The 25,367-nt window shown below is 35.1% G+C and overlaps 2 protein-coding genes across 4 annotated transcripts in view; one reads left to right on the top strand and one right to left on the bottom strand.

Moving 5' to 3' along the window:
• The window catches only part of NEB (nebulin), a gene marked incomplete at its 5' end in the record, with an annotated part of 105,640 nt that extends 103,612 nt beyond the window's left edge, over positions 1 to 2,028 (top strand). The window contains one exon of the mRNA XM_039220676.1: positions 1,562 to 2,028. Within this exon, the coding sequence (XP_039076607.1) occupies positions 1,562 to 1,735 (174 nt within the window). The remainder of the gene's footprint in view (positions 1 to 1,561) is intronic.
• A 12,290-nt stretch (positions 2,029 to 14,318) lies between these two features.
• RIF1 (replication timing regulatory factor 1) overlaps positions 14,319 to 25,367 on the bottom strand; it is a 66,540-nt gene continuing 55,491 nt past the window's right edge. For 2 of the 3 annotated variants that reach the window (XM_039220673.1, XM_039220674.1), the window contains exons 29-36: positions 25,258 to 25,312; positions 21,643 to 24,903; positions 19,757 to 19,903; positions 19,364 to 19,441; positions 19,159 to 19,274; positions 17,978 to 18,131; positions 16,349 to 16,457; positions 14,319 to 15,834 (exon numbers count right to left, since the gene is read on the bottom strand). In XM_039220673.1, the coding sequence (XP_039076604.1) occupies positions 15,620 to 15,834; positions 16,349 to 16,457; positions 17,978 to 18,131; positions 19,159 to 19,274; positions 19,364 to 19,441; positions 19,757 to 19,903; positions 21,643 to 24,903; positions 25,258 to 25,312 (4,135 nt within the window). In that variant the 3' untranslated portion in view covers positions 14,319 to 15,619. The remainder of the gene's footprint in view (positions 15,835 to 16,348; positions 16,458 to 17,977; positions 18,132 to 19,158; positions 19,275 to 19,363; positions 19,442 to 19,756; positions 19,904 to 21,642; positions 24,904 to 25,257; positions 25,313 to 25,367) is intronic. The other variant, XM_039220675.1, reaches the window with a different exon arrangement.

The raw sequence follows: 25,367 nt of genomic DNA, 5'->3' as shown, positions 1-25,367 counted from the left end.
TCAAGCCCCCAGCAGGTTCTCTGCTGTCAACGTGGAGCCTGCTTCAGATCCTCTCTCCCTCCCTCGCTTGTTCTCTCTCAAAAATAAGATTTTTTAAAATGTTTTATTTATTTTGGGGTGGGGGCAGGGAGAGAGAATCCCAAGCAGACTCTATGCTGGGCACAATCTCATGAACTGAACCTAGAGATCATGATTTGGGCTGAAATCAAGAGACAGATGCTGAAATGACTGAGCCACCCAGGCACCCCCCTTTCTACATTTTTAGGTATTCAGTACATTCTTCATCACTGTAGATTCAAGGTTGTGTGTACAGATCTCTCCAGAACAACAGATCACTACAGCTTATTCATCTTGCTTAACTGAAACTTCATGCTTCTTGATTTTAATTCCCCATTTTTTCCTCCCGCCATGTTTTTTTTTTCTTTTTTTAAACATGCGGAGGATAGCTTTTAGCAACTTCTACTACTAACATGCTCCCAAATTCCCAAAGTAAGAGATACATGCAATATTGCTATGGTTTTCAAATTTTTCTTCTCCAAAACACGACTGACTTCCTCCAAAGGGAAGAAAAGGCCATATATAAAACATTCTTTTTTTGTACAATTTTATGACTATATTAACATACTACTAAGTTCATCAATTGAAATATATAGGTCCACTGATTTTATGTCATTTAGTTATTCAACCTCTACCACAATCTAATTTCAAAACATTTCATCACCCTAAAAGAACCCTGTGCCCATCACCAGTCACTCCCCATCCTCTTGCCCCACCATCCAATCCCAAGGGATCACTAATGTACTGTTTCTTCTTGCCTATTCAAAACATTTCACGTAAATGAAATCATACAATATGGGATCTTTTGTGACTAAATTTCTTTATTGATGGTCTTAGTTCATCTAGTTGTATCACAGAGCAAGAATTCATTCCCTTTTATCAACAAATAATATTCCATTGTATGGAAATCTCACCTTTCTGCATTCACCAGTTGGTGGTGGGTATTTGGGTTTTTCCCACTTTTGGGCTGCTATGAATGGTAGATGTGGAAGTTATTGTGTAGATATATTTACCTACATAAGATTGGAATATGGTGACTCTTTAAGATGGAAGAAACTTCCAAAACTCTATTCAAAGCGGTTGTACATTTTCATCAGCAGTTTATTAAGGGTTCAGATTTCTCCATATCCCTCCCCGCCCCCCCATAGTGGTTATTGTTGATCACCATTCTCGTGTGTGAAGTGGTATTTCATTGTGGTTCTCCCTAAGGACTACTGAGGTTCAGCATTTTTCTCAGGAGCTTATGGGCTGTTTGCACATCTCCTTTGGAGAATTCAGATCCTTTGTCCTCCCCCACCTTTTATCAGTATTGAATTATAGTGCTTTATATGATTTGCAAAGATTTTTTCCTATTTTGTGAATAGTCTTTTACTTTCTTGGTGGTAATTCCACATTCTGTTTTGTGAAGCTGTAAGAGACCTTAAAATTAGGTGTTTAGGTAATTGTTGCAAAATCTGACATATCTTTTTTTTTTTTTTTTTACCTTTTTCATCTTCACAAACAGAAAATCTTCCGCGCCATGTATGACTATATGGCTGCTGATGCAGATGAGGTGTCCTTCAGAGACGGAGATGCTATTGTAAATGTTCAAGCAATTGATGAAGGCTGGATGTATGGCACTGTGCAGAGGACCGGCAGGACCGGCATGCTGCCAGCCAACTACGTGGAGGCTATTTAAGCATTTCAGAGTATTGCACCTGTCTAGGGGACCTGCAGATCCTCTAGCCAGAATTTCTGTTCAGATACTCCACTGTTACTCAAGCTGCCCAATGATCGTTTAGTGTCAAAATGACTAAGTTCTACCATCACTTAATTTGTTTCTATATGAGCTTCAGGAATTCTTCAAGTAAAATAATTTCTGGACTTGGATGTAAAACTTAAGAGATAACATTAAACCCATAGGTTCATTATTTTTAAAACTGTCATTAGCAAATTTTCCATAGTGTTTTTAAATAAGCTTAATTATAGAATAGGCATTTTAAGTCTATGCAATGTTTTTGCTATATCAAGCCAGAGTCTTTCTCCATTATGAAACTGTTTAACATTATTTTTTTAATACCAGGATTCTGAACGTGTTAAACACATTAAGGAAAAATGGCAGAAATACTCCTTTTCTTGCTTACCAAATGCTGATGCTTTTAATTCTATTCCAGTTCTGAAGTTATAAAGGTGACAGTTGACATAAACTGTTGATAAGCTAGTAACTAATAAAGTCTGCAATTCTGCAACAAACACCACTGATGTAAATGACTGTTATTTCTAATAGTTTTTTTAAAAATTTTTTTTTTTTTAATGTTTTTTATTTATTTCTAGGAGAGAGAGAGAGAGACAGCGTGAGCAGGGGAGGGTCAGAGAGAGAGGGAGTCATAGACTGAAACAGGCTCCAGGCTCTGAGCTGGCAGTCAGCACAGAGCCCGACGCGGGGCTCGAACCCACGAACCGCGAGATCATGACCTAAGCGAAAGCCGGACGCTTAACCGACTAAGCCACCCAGGCGCCCCAATAGTTTTAAGATGTACAAATAAAAAATACCAATAAAGCAAATTCATTACATTAGACTTCACTAAAAAAAACCCTAAAAAATGTACCATTAAAATGCACAAGCATAGGCTTTCTCAGATCTATACTGTTTTCAGTAAGCTTCCCTATGGCTCAGCTGATAACATCTTAGAAACAGATATGGGATCAGCAGGTACAACCAGGAACTCAGTGGCACTGCCCCCTCCTATATGCCCTTGACAATCCTGGAAGAGGGCAGGAAATTTATCTGAAGAAATAAAAGCTGAAAACTTCCCAAAGCTAAGGAAGGAAACAAAATTCAAATCCAGGAGGCACAGAAAATCTCAACAAAATCAACATCATGGAGTTCCATACCAAAAAACACAGTAATTGGCAAAATTACTAATAGAGATTTTAAAAGCAGCAAAATAAGAACAGTTAGTTATATACAAGAGTAACTCCATAAGGCAATCGTGGATTTTTCAGTTGAAATTCCACAGGCCAGAAAGGAGTGGCATGACATACTCAAAGTGCTGAGAGATGAACACCTGCAGCCAAGAATACTCTATCCAGCAAAGTTATCGTTCAGAATCAGAGAAAGTTTCAAGACAAAAGTTAAAGCAATCCATGACCACTAAACCAGTCCTACAAGACATATTAAAGGGGACTCTTTGAGTGTAAAGATCCTAAGTCTAAGAAAAATAGGAAGCACAAAAGCAGTAAAAAGTACCTATAAAAATCAGTCAAGGAATTCATAAAGGAATGTAAAGTACGGCACCATATATACCCAAAATATGGGGGAGAGGGGGGCAAGAACCAAAGAATGGGTTCTTGCTTAACAGTCAACTTAACATAGACTGGTATGTGCAAAAGACGTATTATACATAAACCTAATGATAACCACAAATCAAAAACCATAATAGATACACAAAAAACAAAGGAATCCAGGGGTACCTGAGTGGCTCAGTCGGTTGAGCATTCACCTTCACCTCGAGTTCATGATCTCACAGTTCGTGAGTTCGAGCCTGCACTAGGCTTACTGCTATCAGCAAAGAGCCTGCTTCAGATCCTCTGTTCCCTTCTCTCTTCCCCTTCCCTGCTCGCGTTCTCTCTGAAAAATAAATCTTTCAAAAAAGAGAGAGAAGTCCAACTACATTACTAAAGAAAGCCAGCAAACTATGAGAGAAGATAACATTTCTGGAACAGAGAGGAACTACAGAAACAACCGTAAAACAAGTAACAAAAAAGCAATAAGTACATACCTACCAATAATTACTTGTCTCAACAAATTCAAAAAGATGATAATATTACCACTCATCTTCTCCTACCACACTATGAAACTAGAAATCAACCATAAGAAAAAATCTGGAAAAAACACAAATACATAGAGGTTAAATAACATGCTGCTAAACAATAAATGCATCAACCAAGAAATCAAAGAGAGAAAAAAAAAATTACATGGAGAAAAAAGAAGATGAAAACCTAAGGGTCCCAAATCTTTAGGACACAGCAAAAGCTGTACTGAGAGAGAAGTTTATAGCAATGTACACTTACTTCGAGAAGCAAGAAAAATCTCAAACAACCTAACCTCACACCTAAAGGAGCTAGAAAAGGAAGAACAAATAAAAACCAAAACCAGCAGAAAGAAAGAAATAATGAAGACTGGAGAAGAAATAAAATAGAAATTAAGAAAATAACAGAAGAGATTATTGAAAGCAGAAGCTGGCACTTTTAAAAGATCAACAAAATTGGTAAACCTTTAGTCAGACTCCTCAACAAAAAAGGACAGAGGACTCAAAAGCAGAAATTAAAGAGAAGTAACAACCAACACCACAGAACTACAAAGGATTATAAGAGAATATTATGAAAAATTATATGCCAACAAATTGGACAACTTAGAAGATTTGGATAAATTACAAGAAACACATCACCTCCCAATGCTGAATTAGGAATAGAAAACTTGGAAAGACTTATCACCAGCAATGAAATTGCTTAAAAAGATACCAATAAACAAAAGTCCAGGACTCATGGCTTCACAGGTGAATTCTACCAAACATTTTGAAGAGCTAATACCTATTTTTCTCAAACTATTCGAAAAAGAGGAAGAAAACTTCCAGGTTCATTCTAAGAGGACAGCATTATCCTGACTCCAAAACCAGATAGTCACTACAAACAAACAAAAAAGGACTACAGGCCAGTATCTCCGATGAACATTGATGCAAAAAGCGTAAACAAAATATTAACAAACCAAATCAAATACTACATTTAAAAAAAATCATTTACCATGATCAAGTGAGATTTATTCATGGGATACAAGGGTGGTTCAATATTCACAAATCAATCAACATGACATATTACATCAAAAGGATAAAAACCACATGATCATTTCTTAAAAAAAAATTTTAATGATTTTATTTTTTGAATAAGAGACAGTATGTGAGCAGGGGAGGGGCAGAGAGAGAAGACAGAATCCAAAGCAGGATCCAGGCTCTCAGCTGTCAGCAAAGAGCCTGACATGGGGCTCAACCTCATGAGCCATGAGATCATGACCTGAGCCAAAGTCCGATGCTCAACTGACTGAGCCACCCAGGCGCCCCATGATTATTTCAATAGACGCAGAAACAGCATCTGACAAAGTACAATATTCATTCACGATAAAAACTCTCAACAAAATAGAGGACACATACCCCAAACATAATAAAGGCCATATCTGAAAAACCTACAGCGTATATCATACTCAGTGGTGAAAAACAGAGTACGTCAGGAACAAGACAAGGATGTTCACTCTCAACACCTTCATTCAACATAGTACTGGAAGTTGTAGCTACAGCAATCAAAGAAGAAAAAAGAAATAAGGGGCATCCAAATTGGTAAGGATGAAGTAAAACTTCCACTATCTGTAGATAACATAAATACTATACATAGAAAGCCCTAAAGACTCCACCAAAAAACTACCAGAACTGATAAATGAATTCAGTAAGGTTGCAGGATACAAAATTAATATACAGTTATCCACTGCATTTCTATACACTAATAATGAAATACAAAGAGAAATTAAGGAAACAATCCCATTTACAATTGTGCTAAAAATAATAAAATAGCTAGGAATAAACTTCCCACAAAAGAGGTGAAAGACCTGTAGTACAAAATATATAAAACACTGATTAAGAAAATTGAAGACAACACAAATGGAAAGATATTCCATGCACATGGATTAGAAGAACAAATACTGTCAAAATATACATACTATCCAAAGCAATGTACAGATTTAATGCAATTCCTATCAAAATCCCAACACCATTTTTCACATAAGTAGAATAAATAATCTTGGAATTTGTATGGAACCACAGAGATCCCAAATAGCCAAAGCAATTTTGAAAAAGAATAAAACTGAAGGTACCACAATATCTGATATCAAAATATACTACAGAGCTGTAGTAAACAAAACAGTATGACACCAGCACAAAACACACATACAAATCAATGGAATAGGACAGAAAATTCATAAACAAACCCACAATTATATGTGATTAATCTTTGACAAAAGAGGCAAGACTATGCACTACGAAAAAGATGCTCTCTTCAACAAATGGTGGTGGGTAAACTAGACAGTTATATGCAAAGGAATACAAAGTGGACTGCTTTCTTAGACCATACAAAAAAAATAAACCCCAAATGGATTAAGGGTCTAAATATGAGATGTGAAACAATAAAACTCCTAGAACAGAGCACACATAGTAATACCTCTGACATTGGCCATTGCAGCATTTTTCTAGGCATGTCTCCTGAGGCAAGGGAAACAAAAGCAAAAATAAACTATCAGATCTACATCAAAATAATAAGCTTCTGCACAGTGAAGGCAGCAACAACAAAACTAAATAACAGCCTACTGAATAGGAGAGATACCTGCAAGTGATATATCTGATAAAGGGTTAATGCCCAAAATATATCAAGAATTTATACAATACCAAACCAAACAAAAACCCAACAACTCAATCCAAATAGGAAGACATGAACAGATATATCTCCAAAGACAGAGGGCCAACAGACACATGAAACAATGCACAACATTACAGATCAGGGAAATGCAAATCAAAACTACAATGAGAAGGGCACCTGGGTGGCACAGTCAGTTGAGCACCGAACTCTTGATTTTGGCTCAGGTCATGATCCCATGGTCATGAGATTGAGCCTCATGTTGAACTGCATGCTCAGCATGAAGCCTGCTTAAGATTCTTACTCCTCCCCTCTGTCCTCTCTCCCACTATCCAAAATTAAATATAAACAAATAAATACAATGAGAGATCACCTCAGACCTCTCAGAATGACTACAATCAAAACCACAAGAAACTAAGTATCGGCAAGGATGTGGAGAAAAAGGAACCCCCATACAGTTGGTGGGAAATCAAACTTTTGTGGCCAAACTGTTGTGGAAAACAGTATGGAGTTTCCTCAAAAAATTAAAAATAGAACTACTCTCTGATTCAGTATTTACACTACTGGGTATTTACCCAAAGAATATATAAATGCTAATTTGAAAAGTGTATCTGTATTTAACGCAGCATTATTTACAATAGCAAAACTATGGAAGCAGCCCAACTGTTCACTGACAGATGAATGGATAAAGCAGCTATGGTACGTATATGGATCAAAAGAGTAAAATGCTAAGTGAAGTCAGTCAGAGAAAGGCAAATACCATATGATTTCACTCATATGTGGTATTTAAGAAACAAAACTAACAAAGATAAAAAGAGAAAAAAAAAACCCAGAAGACTCTTAACTATAGAGAACTGATGGTCAGGAGATGGGAGGTTGGTTGGAGAAATGCATGAAATAAGTAAAGGGGATTAAGAGTACATTTATTATGAGGAGTACCAAGTAATGTACAGAATTGTTAAATAACTGTATTGTACACCTGAAACTAATATAACACTGTTAACTATACTGGAATTAAGAGTTAAAAAACTACATAGAACTTATTTTCAATACCAATTTATTATTTATTTGCTTAATAATACAACTTGCTTCCTTATTTGCACTGCATGCTGTGTGGGAGCCCCGTAGAAAATGGTATCTATGCAGGGAGCCCATGGAAAATGAAGCTATATTTTTTTTACGTTCATTTATTTTTGAGACAGAGCAAGACAAAGAGTCAGGAGAGGGGCAGAGACTCTCTAGTGGCCTCTGCATGCTGACAGTGCAGAGCCCAATGTGGGACCTGATCTCACAAACCTTGAGATCATGAACTGAACTGAAATCAAGAGTCGGATGCTTAACCAACTGAGCCACCCCGACACCCCATGAAATGAGGAAGCTTTAAACATGAGTGGTCTCACTCTGGCTCATCCACTCGGTAAATGTGGCCTGAGAAGGGCTAACTACACAACCAAAAGAAGGAGGCTATTGGTCTCCCTGAATACACAAATATATATCCTTAAAAGCTAATTTAAATTTAGAAATAGGCAAAAATTCACTACAGCAAAGTTAAAAGTTAAAAAGAGCTATGGGATCAAATGCTAACTGCAAGGGATCTTTCTTATCTGCAGCCTTGGGCTGACAGCACATGGCAAAGGTGTTCAACTTCTGTCCTACAGCTTCTTGTGTCTCAAGGAAACCCACAGTAAGCACACATCAGTGCAGAGCGTACACATGCAGAAATGATCAGAGATCATTTGTGTGCCAGGTACCACACTAGATGCAGGGGTTTGAGTGACAAGCCAGAGACAGTGGTGTCCTCATGACACTTAACAATCCTGTGAAAAAAGCAGGCCATGCCTTAAAAGTGTTGTGATGGCAGGAGAGACAGCCACTCTCTCCTCCCATTTTCAATCTTCATTAAACTGGGTTAAAATATCCAGGTTAAATGACAGTAATACCATTGTGCATGATTTTTCCAAATTTGAGAACAAAGTATAGGCTGTCTCAGTTACAATAAATGTTTAAAATTTTTCCTTTCACTTTTTAAGATTGCCAAAAGCCACTTTACAGTTGCTATTACATAAACAGACATATTTTTAACCTCTCAGGCTTTTATTTAAAAGTTTTCAATATATACGAAAGTACAGAATCCTACTCTACTCACTTTCTAGCCTCAAGTTTTCCATTCATAACTAATCTTGTTCTGTCTCTACCCCACTAATGCCCTTCTCCCATTAACTTAAAGTGAATCCTATTAGTCACATCTTGAAACAATCACAAGTGATAGACCTTAAAACAGACAATCCAAATCCAGGGCTCAAATTTTCCTGTCCTTTGTACAGATATCCACTACCACACAGACCGAAGGCTGTAAAAAGATCCTCAGTGACTAGCTGTTCATACCCTCTTCAAGAGAGGAACTGACAAGTGAAAGTTATACTGGAGTGAGAATCAGAACTACAACATAATTCCCCTAATGACCAGTGCTCATGGCACTGCCCATTGTTATTCTTGTGAATTTTACGTTACGGGTTCTTAGGTTCCCACAATTCCTAACCCCCCCAGTGCCTAGGAATGTGACCTTATTCGTTAACATGGTTACTGCAAAAGTTAGTAGTTAAAATGAAATGAGCTCAGAGCCAACAGAAATGTCTATAAAAAAGTTTGGACAAATATACACATGTGGAGAATACAAGGTAAAGATTAAAGCAGATTAGAGCAAAACGTCTGCATGCCAAAACAGTCAAACATTGCTAGGAAAGCACCAGAAGCTAGAGAAGCATGGGGGTCTTTCTAACAGCCCTTACAAAAAATCAACCCTGTCAACAACTTGTCTCAGGCTTCCATCCTCCAGAATTGTAGGACAATAAATTTCTGTTGTGTAGGCCACTCAGTTTGTGGCTCTTTGTTATAGCAGCCATAGTAAACTAATACAGTATTTTTAACATTAAGTTTATTCACTTTTAATGCAGATAAATGGATCTAGAAATGTGAAACCTATAAAACTAGGACTACCAGAGAGAGACCTTTTCTAAGGCTAAAACAGGCCATAAAATATGAATAGCTCATGTGTTTCTGAAGGGACAGTGTTCACTTTGTTAGTATGTGGATTATGCTAATCTTAACGAATTTCAAAGCAAAAACCAAACAAAAACAGTGCCAGAATTGCTTAGTTTTTATAGTTTTATTTCAGATTAAAGTGCATTTCTTTAAAAATCTTGCAATATCCAGTTTCAATTGGTAAGTGATAACAGTTAACTCAAAAGATCATGAAAAGTTTTACCGTAGGTAAGACAGATTCTCCCTCCTTGAATCCAATCATAATGAACCTGAAAATACACTTTCATATTAGTCTGCCTGCTTCTAACTCTGTATAAAACATTACACAAATAATACTGACCACATCCTATTTCCTCCAATACTAGTGCAGTTGAGTAATCAACAGGTACTTCTGTGAAATTTCAACTTAAATCATTTGAGTTATCAAATATAAATATTTTGAATGTAAAACTAAGCTATCTTAGAATTTATCAAGTGGTGGGAACAAAAATTATCATAGGCTAATAGACGACTGATTCAGCTTCTCTCAGTCTAAGTGCATTTAGTTAAGTCTAGCCATAGGAGGTAGTGTTAAGATAGACTGAAAGCAATCGATTCCTCACCAACACAGAAAGCAAACTCCCTAACCTCCCACTTTATTTCACAGGTATGACAGAACCACTGAGTGCCAGATGACTTTCCCTCACACATCAACGTCCCTCAACATCCATGGGAAACACAGAACTGTAATTTGAGTTTAAATAGGAGGAAAAAAGTATACCAAGCACCAATATCTCCTAGTAGATGTATATTTGAGCAGTATCGTTAACATATAAATGGAATCAGGGGAACACATTTTTGTAAAATCTAAGCAACAACAAATTAAGGATTTAAAGAAGCAAGATCCCCAGTTTGCCATTTAGAAGCAAATGACCAAGTGGACTTACATGCAATGTATGAACAAAATTACCCTTTTTATCAGGGATTAGTAAACTTTATGCAAAAGGGCCAAATATGTGAATGTTAGGTGTTAACAGCCATATAATCTGTCACATTACTGACAGCAGGAAGGCAGCCAAAGATAGTATGTAAATAAGCATGGCTGTGTCCAAATAAAACCTTATTACTGGCAATGAAATTTTAATTACATCCTTCAGGTGTCACAAAATATTACTTTTTATTTTTTTCAACCTTTTAGAAAATGTAAAAACTATTCCTACCTTTCAGGAAGTATAAAACACAGGTGGCAGGCTGTAGTTTTTCGATCTGTTCATAAAAATTTACTAGGTTAAGACTGCCATCTTTCAGTTTCTATACTCAAAATTCATTCTGTTCTTAAATTTCATCCTTTTAGAAAATTCCCATTCTACAAAAGTAAAAATTTCTTTAGACATCGAATTAATTATCAAAACAGCTATTACACTATATTCCATGACTTTATTTTGAAAGTGGACTTCCTACTTATATCCAATTTATTCTTTTAAGAAATAATTCTGCCTACTTTTGGGAGTTATTTTATTTACTGCTTTGGGGCAGGGATATTATTAGATAATATACATATGTTTTTTAAGATTTTATTTTTAAGTTATTTTTAAGCCCAACATGGGGGTTGAACCCACAACCCGAGCTCAAGAGTTACATGTCTACCAGTGACAGAGCCAGACAAGTGACCCAAAAATAATATAGATTTTAAATAATTATTCAGGGTATTTATTAATACCAGTTCTGGTAATGTGTTATATATAGGACAACTGCTAGCTATTTTCAAAGTATATGACTGTCCCTATACTAAAAGGCTACATACTTTCTTTTATTCCATGTGGTATCAATTTAAAATATTACCTTCAATCTTATACTCTCAGTTAAAGGGAGAGATTATCTTTTCTTCTAATGGTATACTTCAAGAGAGTAAGCATTTACAGCTCGGCACTTCATGTTTGTTTTTTATTGTTCTTTGGTTTGGTATTTAAAGAAAAAAATGGTTAAGACCATGCTATAAAACTTAACATTCTATTCTAAGAACTGAGTGAACACTCAACTCTCTTAAATATCTAAGGATCTTCAAATCCTAATGATTCAGATTTTAATAGATACTTTCAAAAAGCAATATACAAAGCTGGCATATAATAGACATATTAACTGAACCATCACAAACTAAAGCCCAGATTTGTTGAACAGATTAAAAACAAAACAAAAAACAAAACAAATTTTGATGAATCAATTTAAAAAACCCATTACTTAACTTCTGGCTACGTTTTCTTAAGTGCTCTGAAGGAGTGCAATTCATACAAAAAGCATTTAAAATGTATTAGGATAATACAACATAACAGAATGCCCAGAAAAACTCAGTTTTCAGGAAAAATTTGACTTTTTTTCAAACACCATTTTAAGATGAAACACATTTTCAACAATGGCAAAGTAACCAGAGGTCTTTAGTAAAGTGACAAGTCACATCTTTTAGGACTTATTTTGGTACTGCTAATATTAATGCCAAGTTAATCTTAATTAGGGGTAGTCTGTTTTCAATGTTATTAGTAAAATATGAAGCCCCATAACTTAGAAGGCAAGATTTATTTAGAGACTATATATATACCTAGTATTTGAAAATTTACTTTTATATTAGAAAAATGAGAACATAATCCATACATACTACTCATGAAAAAAGGCTCTTATCATCTAATCTTCTTAGTAAGGTTCTTTATAACATGAAATGTGTAACTATTTAAAAACATAAATCTTCAATATTTAAAAAGGCTCCAAATGAAGCAAAGTTCTACCTTTAACTCTTGAAAAAACTTTGAACTTTAATTTGAAGGCTTCAAGACCAGTCTGTATCCCAAAACGTACATTTGAAAAAATTATTTTAAAAAATACTAATCTTTATCTTTTGTAGCAACAATTCCTAGGACTTAAACCTGCTTGGGTTATCATCACCTAATTTGCAGCCTGAAGCTGATTTGCAGCCTGAAGCATCTTATGCCTACCCGCAGACATTAGCAATTGTAGGGATCATGTGGGAGTTTTTGGTGATGAACTATCAGGCTCCATGCCCAGACCTGGTGAATCAGAATCTGCATTTTCATACATACACGCCAAGTTTGAGAAGCATTGTTAAAAGTCAAAACATTAATGTTTGTATACAATGTACAAAATCATTCTGATAGCTTAGGAGTAAAAGACATGGATTATGCTATTGGGTAAAACAGCTCTCTCCCCTCCACCAAATCTTAATACTGTCAACAGCTGCTATTTTATTGCCTCCTAGCCTAGCTGTAAATTATCTCCCTGAAAATCAGTAACAAAGAATATAAGATGGAAACTAGGCCCTTCTTACTGGGTTGCAAAGTCATGCTGGAAAGAATGACATTAAGGGAAAATGTGACCCCTTTTAACTCACACTTTCTGTTAAATTCCAAGAAAGGGATTTTAAATGGCACTCAATTATTTTTAATTATTTTAATTAAAAAGGTTTTAATTTAAAAGATTTAAAAAATTTTAATTGTAAATCTTACACACAACACAACCCTCCCATTTTCCCCTAATTTTGTTTCTTGCTCTGCCACTTTGATTTTAGGGAAAATATAATCCATATTGCTTGACATGTTTATGATTCTTAAATACATAACAGAATCCCTGACTACTTTCAGGCTATAAAGAATAGAATCCCTGGGCAATGTCAGGAACTATCAGGCTTTTAATGTTCAGATTTAAATCCTATTTTTGACTATGTTTTCCAATAACAATATTTATTAAACCCAATTCATTCTAGACAGTATGGAATTAGAACAAGAGCTCCGTACCACTAAACAATGGCTTTAAAACTTATTCAAATATCACAGCATTTTGAGAATGGGCTCATTGTAATGCTGAAAATTTAAATCCACTTCATGAAGTCCATTTGGAACATGAGAAATTGTACTAAGCTTCTGTAAGCAATCAGATTCTTTTTATAAATGCATAAAATAAGAAATCACATTTAGGTGCTCTTATTAATATTTGCCATTTGTTTTATTAACCCTTAGAAAATATTTGGAAAACTGATGTCATTTTAATAGTGAAACAACACACTGAAACTGATCAAGGAATATTAATACCTTTTGCTATTCAGGAATCATTTGGGGGAAATCCACTGAAAAATTGAAAAATTTAAGGCAAGATTATTAAAATTAACGTGCCTCAAATATACACTTACAACTTTATCAGCAATGAAGATTTAGCAAACTGGTTTCTGCCTTCAAATAACATTTTAAAACACATCCTTGTGCAACTAAACATTTGAAAATTAATAGCTGTGCTTGTATCAAATTCAGTGATTTAAGTAAATGATAATTATTTTAGTCACATTTTCTGCTATATTGTTCTTGTTCCCTGGAACTTCATTTCACCAGCCAGTTCACGCAAACATTAAGATACAGTATGAAATAAGCCAATTTTAACTCTCCAAACAAACAAATACTACACAGCCCTTCTTACTCACATCTGTTAACTAAAAAAACTTATGTGTCTCTTTACTATAAAAAAGAATCTGGGGAAAGAGAGACGATATAAACCACTACTTTATAATTATGAAATTGACACCAACTTTTCTGGCTGACTGGTGGTCCCCTTCTGAGTATTGTAAGAACTAAACACAAGGATTAACTTTCTGTAACCTAATGAATAACGTGTGCCTTTTCAATCTGATTAAGCTCTGAATAAAGTATGAAACTGAGGTCACTCACTCATTCTATTCAGAGAGCAAATGAGATATTCTCACTGTGAAGAGATGAAACAAATATGGGAAGTCAGGAACTAATACTAGTTGGTAAAATTTACAAATGTTTTAATTATATACACCCTTTCTTTTAAACTAGGCAAAACATACATATTTCAAAGTAACAGTTTCAAATTTCTTCCAAGTTTGCTTTAGGTGTAGGTGAAAAGAGCAGATAAATTCTAGATTTCTTATAGTCCAAGTTGTAACAAAAATAGTCATACTAACTCTCCATTAAAAAAAAAAAATGTAATGAAGCACATTTTCTAGTGGTGGATACCCTCCATCCAAACAAACATACACAATAATAATAATAATAATACGGGTATGAACAGCAAAGTTCTTATGGAACACTTTCTCATTTCTATAACTTTAACTCATTTTGGTTCCTTTAGAAAATAAAGTCATGTTTTTACTAAGACTACTTAGTACAAAACTATTTGTATTTGTAGATACAGAATCCTACAAACATCTGCAGCAAGCCCACAAAGCACTTCTAACTGTCCATGCTGATATCTCAGCATTTAATATATACAAAATAGGTTTCTATTAAACAAAGGTATTCACAAGTAGCTGCAGAAAGATTCATGCCATTAACAAAGGCTGAAATTTATAAATTAAAAACATTTTAATAATCTATACATAATGTACAAAGTCGTGCATTTTAAAATGAATGGGGTATGTCTTATATGACTACATTTTCACAAATGCTGTTGCACAAATATTTGCTAATGCAAATGAATGGAATTTTAGTTAATTTGGATTTAACATTTTAACCCCAAAAGTTAAAACTTTTGGTGTTTCTTTTTGAAATTTGTCCAAAATTGACATTTGCGAAAAAACATTCCAACTCTTCTGCATCTCCTTTGAGGTGTTCTACAGAGAACAAATTTCTTAAACCTCAGGCACAACAAATATAAATTAAAAAGAAAAATAAAGTATAAACACCTTTTATCAGTTCAGCAAAAAATTCAAATAAAAATGTTCAATTTTACTTAGAATAACGTATTTTACAAGAATATTTCACCAGAATATTCAGGAGTTTAAGATGTGTGAAATATAATGCTTTCGCTTCTAGGTTTTGCTTTCATGTTTCAGTAAGGTATTTAAATTTTTTGGAAAAACTATGCATAGCAGCCAAGAAAATGTTGTATGAACAAAAATTTTACATATGAACTTACAAACTGAACTTATATAATAAGTCACAGCCCTTCATAAAGGGTCTGAAATATTATCAACTTTGCAAACATTCAGACTGAAATTGTGCTATGTTTCAGAACTTATTTTATGAATCAAAAATATCCAGTGATGTTAAAAATAAAACAAAAAAACCTTCAATTTCCTCATAAGATACTAAATGGAATTTTCATGGGCTGGTGACCTCCAACGTGACTGCAAATTTTTTATTATTGAGTTTGCCATGCTACCAAGTTTCTCATGCATTTCAAAGAGCTGGCTTCCTGAATAATTATGGAGATCTTCTGAATCCAGCTGAATAGCAAGTGCACTAATCTGTGCCACAAGATTTTTAGGTAATGGAGTTTCTAAAGCAACAGGATCAATTAAATCTAAAAAGAAAAAGAAAAAAAGCACAATTAAATCTATTCTAGATAAAAACTAAGTTGTATATATCTCCTTTAACATTAATAAAAAGTTTAAGTGCCTAGGATTTAAGTTGAGAGTGCAGGTTGTATCCCTGCTGAAGAGGAAAAGGCCAACAGAAATATCTACCATTAGATAGATATGTACCATTACAGACTAATAGTTCTGTGCAATTAAAGAAATGATGAGGTTATTTCATTTTATTAACAGCATAACTGGAACACAATGTTTAGTTTTTATCTCTATTCAAGACCTTGATGGAGAAGCAGGTAACAATTAGATAAAAACAACTAGGCATACTTGAAGTCAAATCAGATACTTTCTCATGCACTTGGCCACTACCACAACCCCCCCCACCCCCCCGCCCTCGAAACTGGTCAAATTAACAGAGCATGGTCAAGTTTAAATTAGAACCATAACACTATTTCTTCACGTTAGCTGATCCTATAAATAAAATTGTCCCACTTATCTAAAACATACCTGAGGCAAGTCTTTCTTCATCAGAAGGGAGAGATTTGGTTTGTATTCCATTTACTGTTTTTTCAGAAAGATCAAAAACTGGCATCTCTTCTAGTCCACGAGACTTTACCTTGATTATACATTCAGTACAGTAAAAACAAAAACAAAACCAACAAATTGGAAAGTTGTTTTTAAAAGAACTAAAAAACACTAACTCTGGAAAAGAATCTGACCTAATATACTTCCCAGACCATCACATGACTATTAACTTAGTTAATTCTGCTAAGAAACTATGTTCTACTAACGACACAAAAAACAGGATTACAAAGTGTTTTCTCAGAGTTGGTTAGGAATTCATAATATTTTCTAAAGGACTTAAGAGAAATCCATGATAGCCAAGAAAATTACATTATATTTCCAAAATTTAAGAGAAGCATGGGAAAAGAAAACCTAAGGTAGAGATTTCCAAGCTTTAAATAACATATAGCCTTTGTATATTTTACATATTCATACAAGACATTATTTAGCCATAAAGAAGAATGAAGTACTGATACATACGAACACAGAAAACATTACACGCAAGGAAGCCAGTCACAAAAGACCACGGGTTACATGAACCCACTTTTGTGAAATGTCCACAACAGGCAAGCCTATAGGAAAAAAAATTAGTGGCTGCAGAGTTGGATGGGAATGAGGAGTGACTGCTAATGGGCTATACAGGATTTCATTCTGGAGTGATAATAAAAGTTCTAAAATTAGATCATGGCAACAGCTGTGTAACTTTGTGAATATACTAAAAATCACTTAACTGTGTGCTCTAGATGGTCAAGTTTTATAGTATATGAAAGTACTTCAATAAAACAGCTTTTTAAAAATGTAATTTTCAGAGAAAATTCCCAGGGCCCACAGACCACTTACTAATACAGTCTTTGGTTTTTTTTTTTTTTTTAAAGGGTTTTTAAAGATCACAAATAAATAATCTATCAAAGACTTTTAAGAAAACAGAAGTCTTCAGTAGTAAGATCCAGTCTAAGAAATTCTAATACAAACACTGTTTTTTCAACCTTAACATACTGTTTATTTCCCCCCATTTATTCACAATTTTGCATAATCTCAATGGACACATAAAGGGTCTGAGCAGGTTTCTGTACAATCTAAATCCTTCTGAAATAACATACAGAATCTTCTGCATATATTTTTATGGGGGGAGGGGAGAATCTTGAAAAATGTCTATGACCCAAAATATGTGCAAAAAGTTGATAAGAACAAGAAAATTAGTCACAGTTGTCTTGGATATGAAAACCAAAGTACTGTTGACTACAAATTTGCAAGATTTCTTTTATAATGTTTAGATTTGAATATCCAGGTTTTAGGAATAGCAGCCGTGGAACCAATCACCAATTTGGTGGAAATGAATGAGACAAGGGGGTAGAACTCAAAGAACAAAGAGATGCATTACCAAAAATGGTATATAAACTCAAGAAGCCAACTTGTCTGTAAAATTATAAAGTGATTTTTTTAGTTACTCTTACGGGGGGGCGGGGGGGGGAGGAAGATGGATAAGGTGGCATAAAATGAGTTTTTAAGCAATTACTTCTGTAACTGTACTGCTAGATCATTTACATATGATTTATTAACATCAAAGTTTACCTGTTGCTCATGATAAACTCTGAGAGCCTTTTTTACATTGGACACTTTTGGAGAACGGATAGGAAGAGTTTTTATTTCAGACGCTGTAAGAGTACTCAAATCACCAATTGTTTTTATATTCTTAGCTCTAATGAGCTGTCCCAGTCCTCTTGCCCTGAAAAGGTAAGAGAAAAAGGAGAAATATGTCATCATATAGTTTTACAGTTATTCTACTTGTTTTAATGTTTCCTTATTTTTTTAAAACTTACTTACTTGAAAGAGCACGAGTGGGGGAAGGGGCAGAGACAGAGGGAGATAGAGAGAATCCCAAGCAGGCTATACTTTGTTAGCATGGAGCCCAGTGTGAGGCTTGACCTCACAAACCATGAGATCGTGACCTGAGCTGATGTTGGATCTTAATGAACTGAGCCATCCAGGTGCCCCAACGTTTGTGGAAAAAGGGTGCGCGTGTGCGCACATGCACACCCACCCACACCCACCCACACCCACAATCTGAAGCAGGCTCCAGGCTCTGAGCTGTCAGCACAGAGCCTGACATGGGACTCAAACCCCAGAACCTCAAGATCATGACCTGAGCCGAAGTCAGACACTTAACCAAACGAGACACCCAGGCACCTCTATAGTTATTCTACTTGTGATGGCCTATCTGGCTGAATTTCCATGATTTATACATGAATTTATACAGGTACACTTAGCCTACTCTGAGAATGGCCAAATGTACATTTAATTTAAACCCAAAATTGAATTTGATGTGTTTGCCTGGCTTAAGCTATAGCACTGGAAAGAGACTAAGCCCAATGTGTGCTGCAGATTTCACCTACATTATGGCTTAATGGCTACATGACTTTGGTGGATTAACTTTTGTAAATTCATCTATTTCTAAAGTGAAAATAATAATTATACTCCTTATGGGATTTATAGTTAGGATAAAATAAGAATATAAGCAAAGAGTTCAGCACAGCACCTGGCAAATATTGACCACAATTATCTTAGCCAATACTAAATTATGAGAGATGTTTCTCTTATTGTCGTACCTGCCTCATCTTCCCAGATTTTTTAAAAAATAAAATGTGTGAAAAGTGCATGTAAACCAATTCTAAATAAGAGAACCTCAATCATTTAAATATTCCTCTTAAACAAGTGGCATCTTGAAGTATAAACCAGTATAATTAACTCCTTACCATATATTTGATGTAATCTGAGGTAAAATGATATCAACTGGAGCCACACAGTTCACCAAAGCTGGGTAAACACTTTCTGTTGGATATGGGACAGGTTCTTTAGCCATTTCTGTAATCTTAGAATAAATTTCAAATGCCGTTAAACAGACATCACCTGACTGAACATGAAAATATAAAGTTGCATGAAAACTAAAGCACTTCTTACTAAACACTTCTTTGAGCTCTTAAATTTAGGGCTACGTGATCCTGGGGACAGAAATCCTTTGGTTGAGGTGGCATTATGCTAGGCAGAAGAAAGAGAAAAAAAAAACTCAGAACCCTAGAAAACTCTAATTTTACAATTTTACTTTCATTACTTAGACTGTAGTAATTTCTTAAAATTTTGAAAAAATGTAAAATGTAATCAACTATTACCTAATCAATTACTTGCTGGATTATTACTGTCTCTTCCCATTCTTCATGTTTGTTTACCATGTCATGGACAAAACAATACATCCAAACAAAAGAAGTTTTGTTCTTTATTAATTTTAAGACAAACTATACTTCCTCAATTCTATGCCTGCATACATTTATGCATATTTCAAAGGTTACAGCTTACCTTACATTGTGCAGTAGGTGAAGTTTTAATACTTTTTACTATAGGAGAATTATTTGAACAATGGGACCTAACGATAGAGCAGCGCCTATCAATGTCATCTGCCAATCCTGCTTGGTATATTGGATCTGCAAAGGAGACACGGCGAACCTGAAAACACAGGACATGATTTTATTTAACATAATTAAAGTTAAAAAAAATTCACACCATAAATCCTCAATATAAGTAAGGTCTCCCTGAAATAGATTGTGGGGTTAGAAACTTAATTTACTTCAGTAGAAGCCAAATGTCCATAGCTGTAGTTCCTCCTAACAGCTACTTTCATAGATTTTACTTAATACCACAGGTCATTGCAATTATCCATGTTCTAAATGGTCTCTACATAATATACCATCAAAGATTTAAATAGGGACAGTCGCAGAAACTTAATGAAGTTGTATGCAGCAGTTGGAATTGTATCATCAAATTCTACTCACCCTGTAGGCTTACTATAGTAACTTAAGAAAAAATAAGGTAAAGAGGCAGAAATAATACTAACTGGGCTCTGGTGTATCTTACTAACCTCTGTTCTAAACTCTGAGGATACCAGAATCACAGCAACTGAGTGGCAATTTTTGTCTTAGTCCCAGCATGAAGTCATTTTAGCTTCAACTAAACTTTTATGATGTGTTCATTCATTCAGCTATTTAATATAAATATACAATAGAGCACTTATACCATTAACCATATATATAATATTTTTTTCCTGGTCTTGATTCCCAAGAATGGGCAAATTCTGTATGTATCTGCTAGAGGAAACTATAATGACTTACTGTTGCCTACATAAAAATTATATATGAGGTACTATTAAGCAAAACATGACTAGTTAACTTTTATTACCAAGCTAAAATATATATACTGAAGAAAAATAAATTATACTGAAGAAAATCACTAATCTCAATGCATTCTATCTTCATACTTTTCAAAGACTTCTATGGACTACTTAAACTTAAGATACACACACACACACAGCCTCAAAATAAAAGCAGAGCCAAACAAAACCTTTAAAAAATGGAATTCTCAGTGTAAGAATTTTCGGTGCATTTGAGAAGTCTTTACTTCTTGCTAAATGTCCTTGCTAAAGGCAAAATTAAGTATATCTTAGGTCTATAATGCATGTTTGTACATATAAACTCATGTATTCTACAGTAAATTAATGGCAGATTCAATTTCAAAGTTAAAGAATGCTCATATCATACCTTTTCAGAACATCTCCTTTGCTAAGTAGAGGACAAGCTGAGCTACGTAAGCACGTGTAACTTTTCCTTTTTTAATTTATTCATTCAATGAACTATGTGTAAGTTATTGGGTCAGGAGCTAAATCAGATACATGGATAATCCATGTTAACAAACTAAAGGAGTCATTTTAGTAAAGGGTGGGGCAATAAAATTAGAAATGCAATCACATCCAGAAATTGATGAAGGCACAGCCTGAGATTTCCTTGTCATTATAAGGTCTGGAAATCAGAGTTCATATAAACACTTCAATGCGAAACAGACCACATAATGTTCTACTACATAGTAAATGCTGACTAAAAGCTGCTTTATCAGTTTAACACAAATGTTTCCTCACATGTTATGTGCGAAACAAAACAAAACCATCATGAGAAATCCTCTCAATTCTGTAAAAGATGAACAATGTACATGGCTAAAAATCTTCAGTGTCCTGAAGTAAAGACATAAGTCCCCTTTTATCAACACTTCTCCTTCTGCTTGCCCTTTTCCATAGTCACCTTGGTAAATATTCAAAATGAGTGGTCTAATATTCTGTCGTTCACCAGGTGTCAGTGTATGACCAAAATACTCAAGGTAAATATGGGCTAATTAATATTCAGCCTCAATTCCCCTACCTTGTGAACAGGTGACGATATCTCATCTTCTTGTGGTCTTTTTAGTCCTCTCTTTAAAATGCTGGTGGATGGAGATGCCAAAGGAGACCAGACACAGCGTGTCTGCATGCCACTAGGACTGCCATTTGCTGATACAAGTAAAGAATCAAGTTCCCTTAATTTTTGAGGAGATGCATTATTGTCTTCTGTTATTAGTTCACAAATGGCTGTTTCAGATGCCAGAGACTGTGAGGTTCCCTCCACTTTCTCTGAAGTATGGTGAACTTCTTGTAAAATTTCATCATTTCCTCCTACCATTTGATTGTCATCTAAAGGTGTTTCTTCAGACTTACTAAGTTCAATATTTGTTTCAGTTTTATTAGAGTCCACCTTTCCTCCTTCAGTGCTCATCTCAAGCGTGTTGAAAACAAAGCTGTCGATTTCCATATTCAATGTCTTTGCATTGGCCTGTGCAAGCTTAGAGATTTTGGTATTCAAGTCCCTGTCCTCTGTTTCACTGACTTGATCAGCTGTAGCATTTACCTCACCAGTCACTGCCTCTTCGTAATTTTCCATTTTACCACTTATTTCTTCAGATGAGTCTGGACTAGATTTATCCCCTCCTTCATCTAATTCCCCAACTGCTGTTTGTTCAGGTATCTCTGCCTGAGCACTCTCTTTTACAGATGTGGTATCGTCAGAAAGACCAATATCAGAATTAAATTCTTTAGTTACTATTTCTTCAGCATTTAGTTGTTCGGCGGCCTCTGCTTCAGGTTCATCACATCTTTCACTGTTTATCTCCATTACCTCCTCTTCAAAATTAACAGTTTTGGCATCCTTTTGTTGAGAAAAGCCTGTTTCAGATTGATCACTTTCTATATCCAATTCAACAGCTTCTACTACTTCTGGATTAAACTTTGCTTCAGCCTCACATGCATTTGTTTCAACACTGGCAATGTTCTCTATTGTTAGTTCCTTTTCCAGGACAGCCTCTGGCTTTTCTTTGTTAATCTCCAAAGTAGAATATTCTAGTGAATTATCTCTGGAATCACCTAAACATGGGCCAACAGTTTTACATTTTTTATTGGGCGGCTCTTGGCTTTCAAGAGATACTGCTTCTGCAGAATCTGCATCACAAGTTTCTTCTTCAAAATTCAATACCTCAGAAGGAAGAGGGTTTTGAACAGTATCTTCATTCAATTCAGTTTCAGATATAATTAATGAATCATTAACAGTATCATTCTCCTCCTTGAGACCCAAATGAAAATTCACAGCCTGATGTTCATCTATAAGTTTTACCTCCGAGGACAGACTAGCTTTAGAAGCTTCTGATACAGGTACAGCTGTCTGCACATCTGTCTTTCTTGTTTCACTGACCTTCACGTCGTAATTTTCTGTATTCTTTAACCCAGTGAATGACTTTTCCTGAGTTTGTGATTTTTCTCCACAACAATCACAACTTTTAGATCGCCTTACCCTCCTACTTCTCTTATGCTGGCATTCAATTGTTTGAAAAGCTTTTTCAGAAAGCAAAGAGATGTCTGATGTCCCTATTTTTGAGGATTCTCCCACACTGTTATTTTCTATAGAATCTCGTTTTTGTAATCGCTTACTGGCATTTCTAGTCCTTAGATTTGATTCTGGCACTGATGGGCTTGAAAAAGAATATTCTGCACACTTGTTGGTTTTGATTTTTCCCTCATAAGTATTTGATACATCATCACAAACTTGCAATAAATCTGAAGATACGGTAGAATCTTCAAGAGTTATGTTACTCTCATCTTTTTGTTCACAAATATGAGATTTTATGTCTCTTTCTACCTCAGAATTTGCCTTACAATCAAGTGTCTGGTTTTCAATGTTTATACATTCCTGTTTTATCACTTTTTCTTCTTGATCTTCAATGTCAACACTATCACTGCTTTTGTTTTTCCATTTTCCGGATCTCTTCTTTTTAGAACCTTCTTCTTTTGCCTCAGAACTATCAGATTCTGAGTTTTCAATGCTGGAAAGTAAACCTTGGGATGCTCTTCTTGTCTGATACCGGGTTCGTCCACTTACTGGTTTTTCAGAGGACTTATCTGCAACGTCCTGAGCACCATCGCCCTCAGATTTAATATTTTCAAGGTCTAGCTTTCTTTTATTTTCATCAATTTCAGCATTAGTGCTGGTTTCCCCATAAGTCTTCTCATGTAAATTAGTTCCTTTTTCTACATTTTCCTGGAGAGTATGCTCAGAAATCAGTTTTTGCTTAAGTAACAAGTCATCTTTTACCTGCAAAGGACTCTTCTGAAGAGGCTTTTCTTCTTCCTTACGCCTTTCTTTTTTTTGATGATTTTCTTTCTCTTGGCTGTCAGCAGCGGGCTCTGCTATTTCTGAACGTCGCCTTGAGGATCGTCTAAGGGTTTTTTGGCTAGGAGTTATCTGAACAGTATTATCCTCATCTACTATTTGATCTGCTGGTGTTACAACTGGAGGTGTATTTTCTTTGGATTCCAAATTAATTCCTAATGTTTTGTCTTCTGCAGTACTGTTTTCTAATAACACTGCATTTTCTACTGTTGGTTTAAGCACTGTACCCTCATACTCCATTGTAGAATCAGAGAGATGAGCATGGTTATTATCTAATGTACATTCTGTTTGATGAAGCAAACCAGGTGGGTTATTTTCTAAGGCTACCATGCCATCAACAGATTCCTGAGAATTTTTCTCCTGATCAGATCTCATTAAAAGTTTAGACCTTTTATTCCCTGTTTGTTCAGTTTTACTCGACTTTCGACTTGATCTCTTACTTCCATGCACTATTTTTTCAGAGTCAGATTTTGCAAGAGCTAGTTCTCTTTTCTTTGCTTTTGATGAAATATCTGCTTTACTCATGCTTTCCTGGTTATTTTTCACTGTAACAGTTGATGACATATTATTTAAGGGGGATGAACTAAAAGGTCTATTTTCTGAACCATCATACTTCTCCAAAGTAATAAAGGTTTGCCTCCGACTTGTAGGCTGTGGCAGAGTTCCTGAAATGATGGCATTAGAAACTGAGCTACCGCTGATACCAGAAGTATTTTCTGCACTAGGTGCACATTCAGTTGGTGTCTTCTTTGATGAAATTAAAGCTTTCTTTCTGGCATCATTATTATTGCTCAATATGTCTGGACTGGTTTCTTCAATAGAACCACACTCATTATTTGAAAGGGAAGCCTTTTCAGGATGCTCATCCATACCACAGTTTTCTGTGACATCTTGAGGAATGACAATGTCACTCTCCATTTGTTCCTCCTGCACAGAAATGTACACACATATACAGATTAACCAGTAAATAAGTTTGACTTTCTGGGGATATCTTAGTATAAAACTTAAGTAATTCAAAAAATTAACACTTGACTTTAAATATTTTTGCAAATATTCCAAAGGTGGTGGTAGATGCCGTTAATTTGTATTTCCAATTATAAATATTTAATAAAGCCAAAAACTTTTATTTTAATCACACAGGCACCCACAAACACAATGACTACAATTCTCAGGTCTGCCAATAAGAACTAAGAGATTATGCAATACATCTTAAAAGTAATACAAGACTTTATAATAAAAAGATGATTCTAAAAACCTCAAAATACGAAATACCAAATATACCTTAAATATCACTGTGGAATCTTCCTTTGATTTTTCAGTTAAAGTAGGAACTTCCCTGAAATAAAAATGTGTAAATTAAAATTCTATTTTTCAAAAGTTTATTGGGGCGC

Source organism: Hyaena hyaena, unplaced genomic scaffold (genome assembly GCF_003009895.1).
Source record: "Hyaena hyaena isolate Hyena2069 unplaced genomic scaffold, ASM300989v1 scaffold_900, whole genome shotgun sequence".
Classification (NCBI taxonomy): Eukaryota; Metazoa; Chordata; class Mammalia; order Carnivora; family Hyaenidae; genus Hyaena; species Hyaena hyaena.
This window is presented reverse-complemented; position numbering and strand designations above follow the sequence as displayed.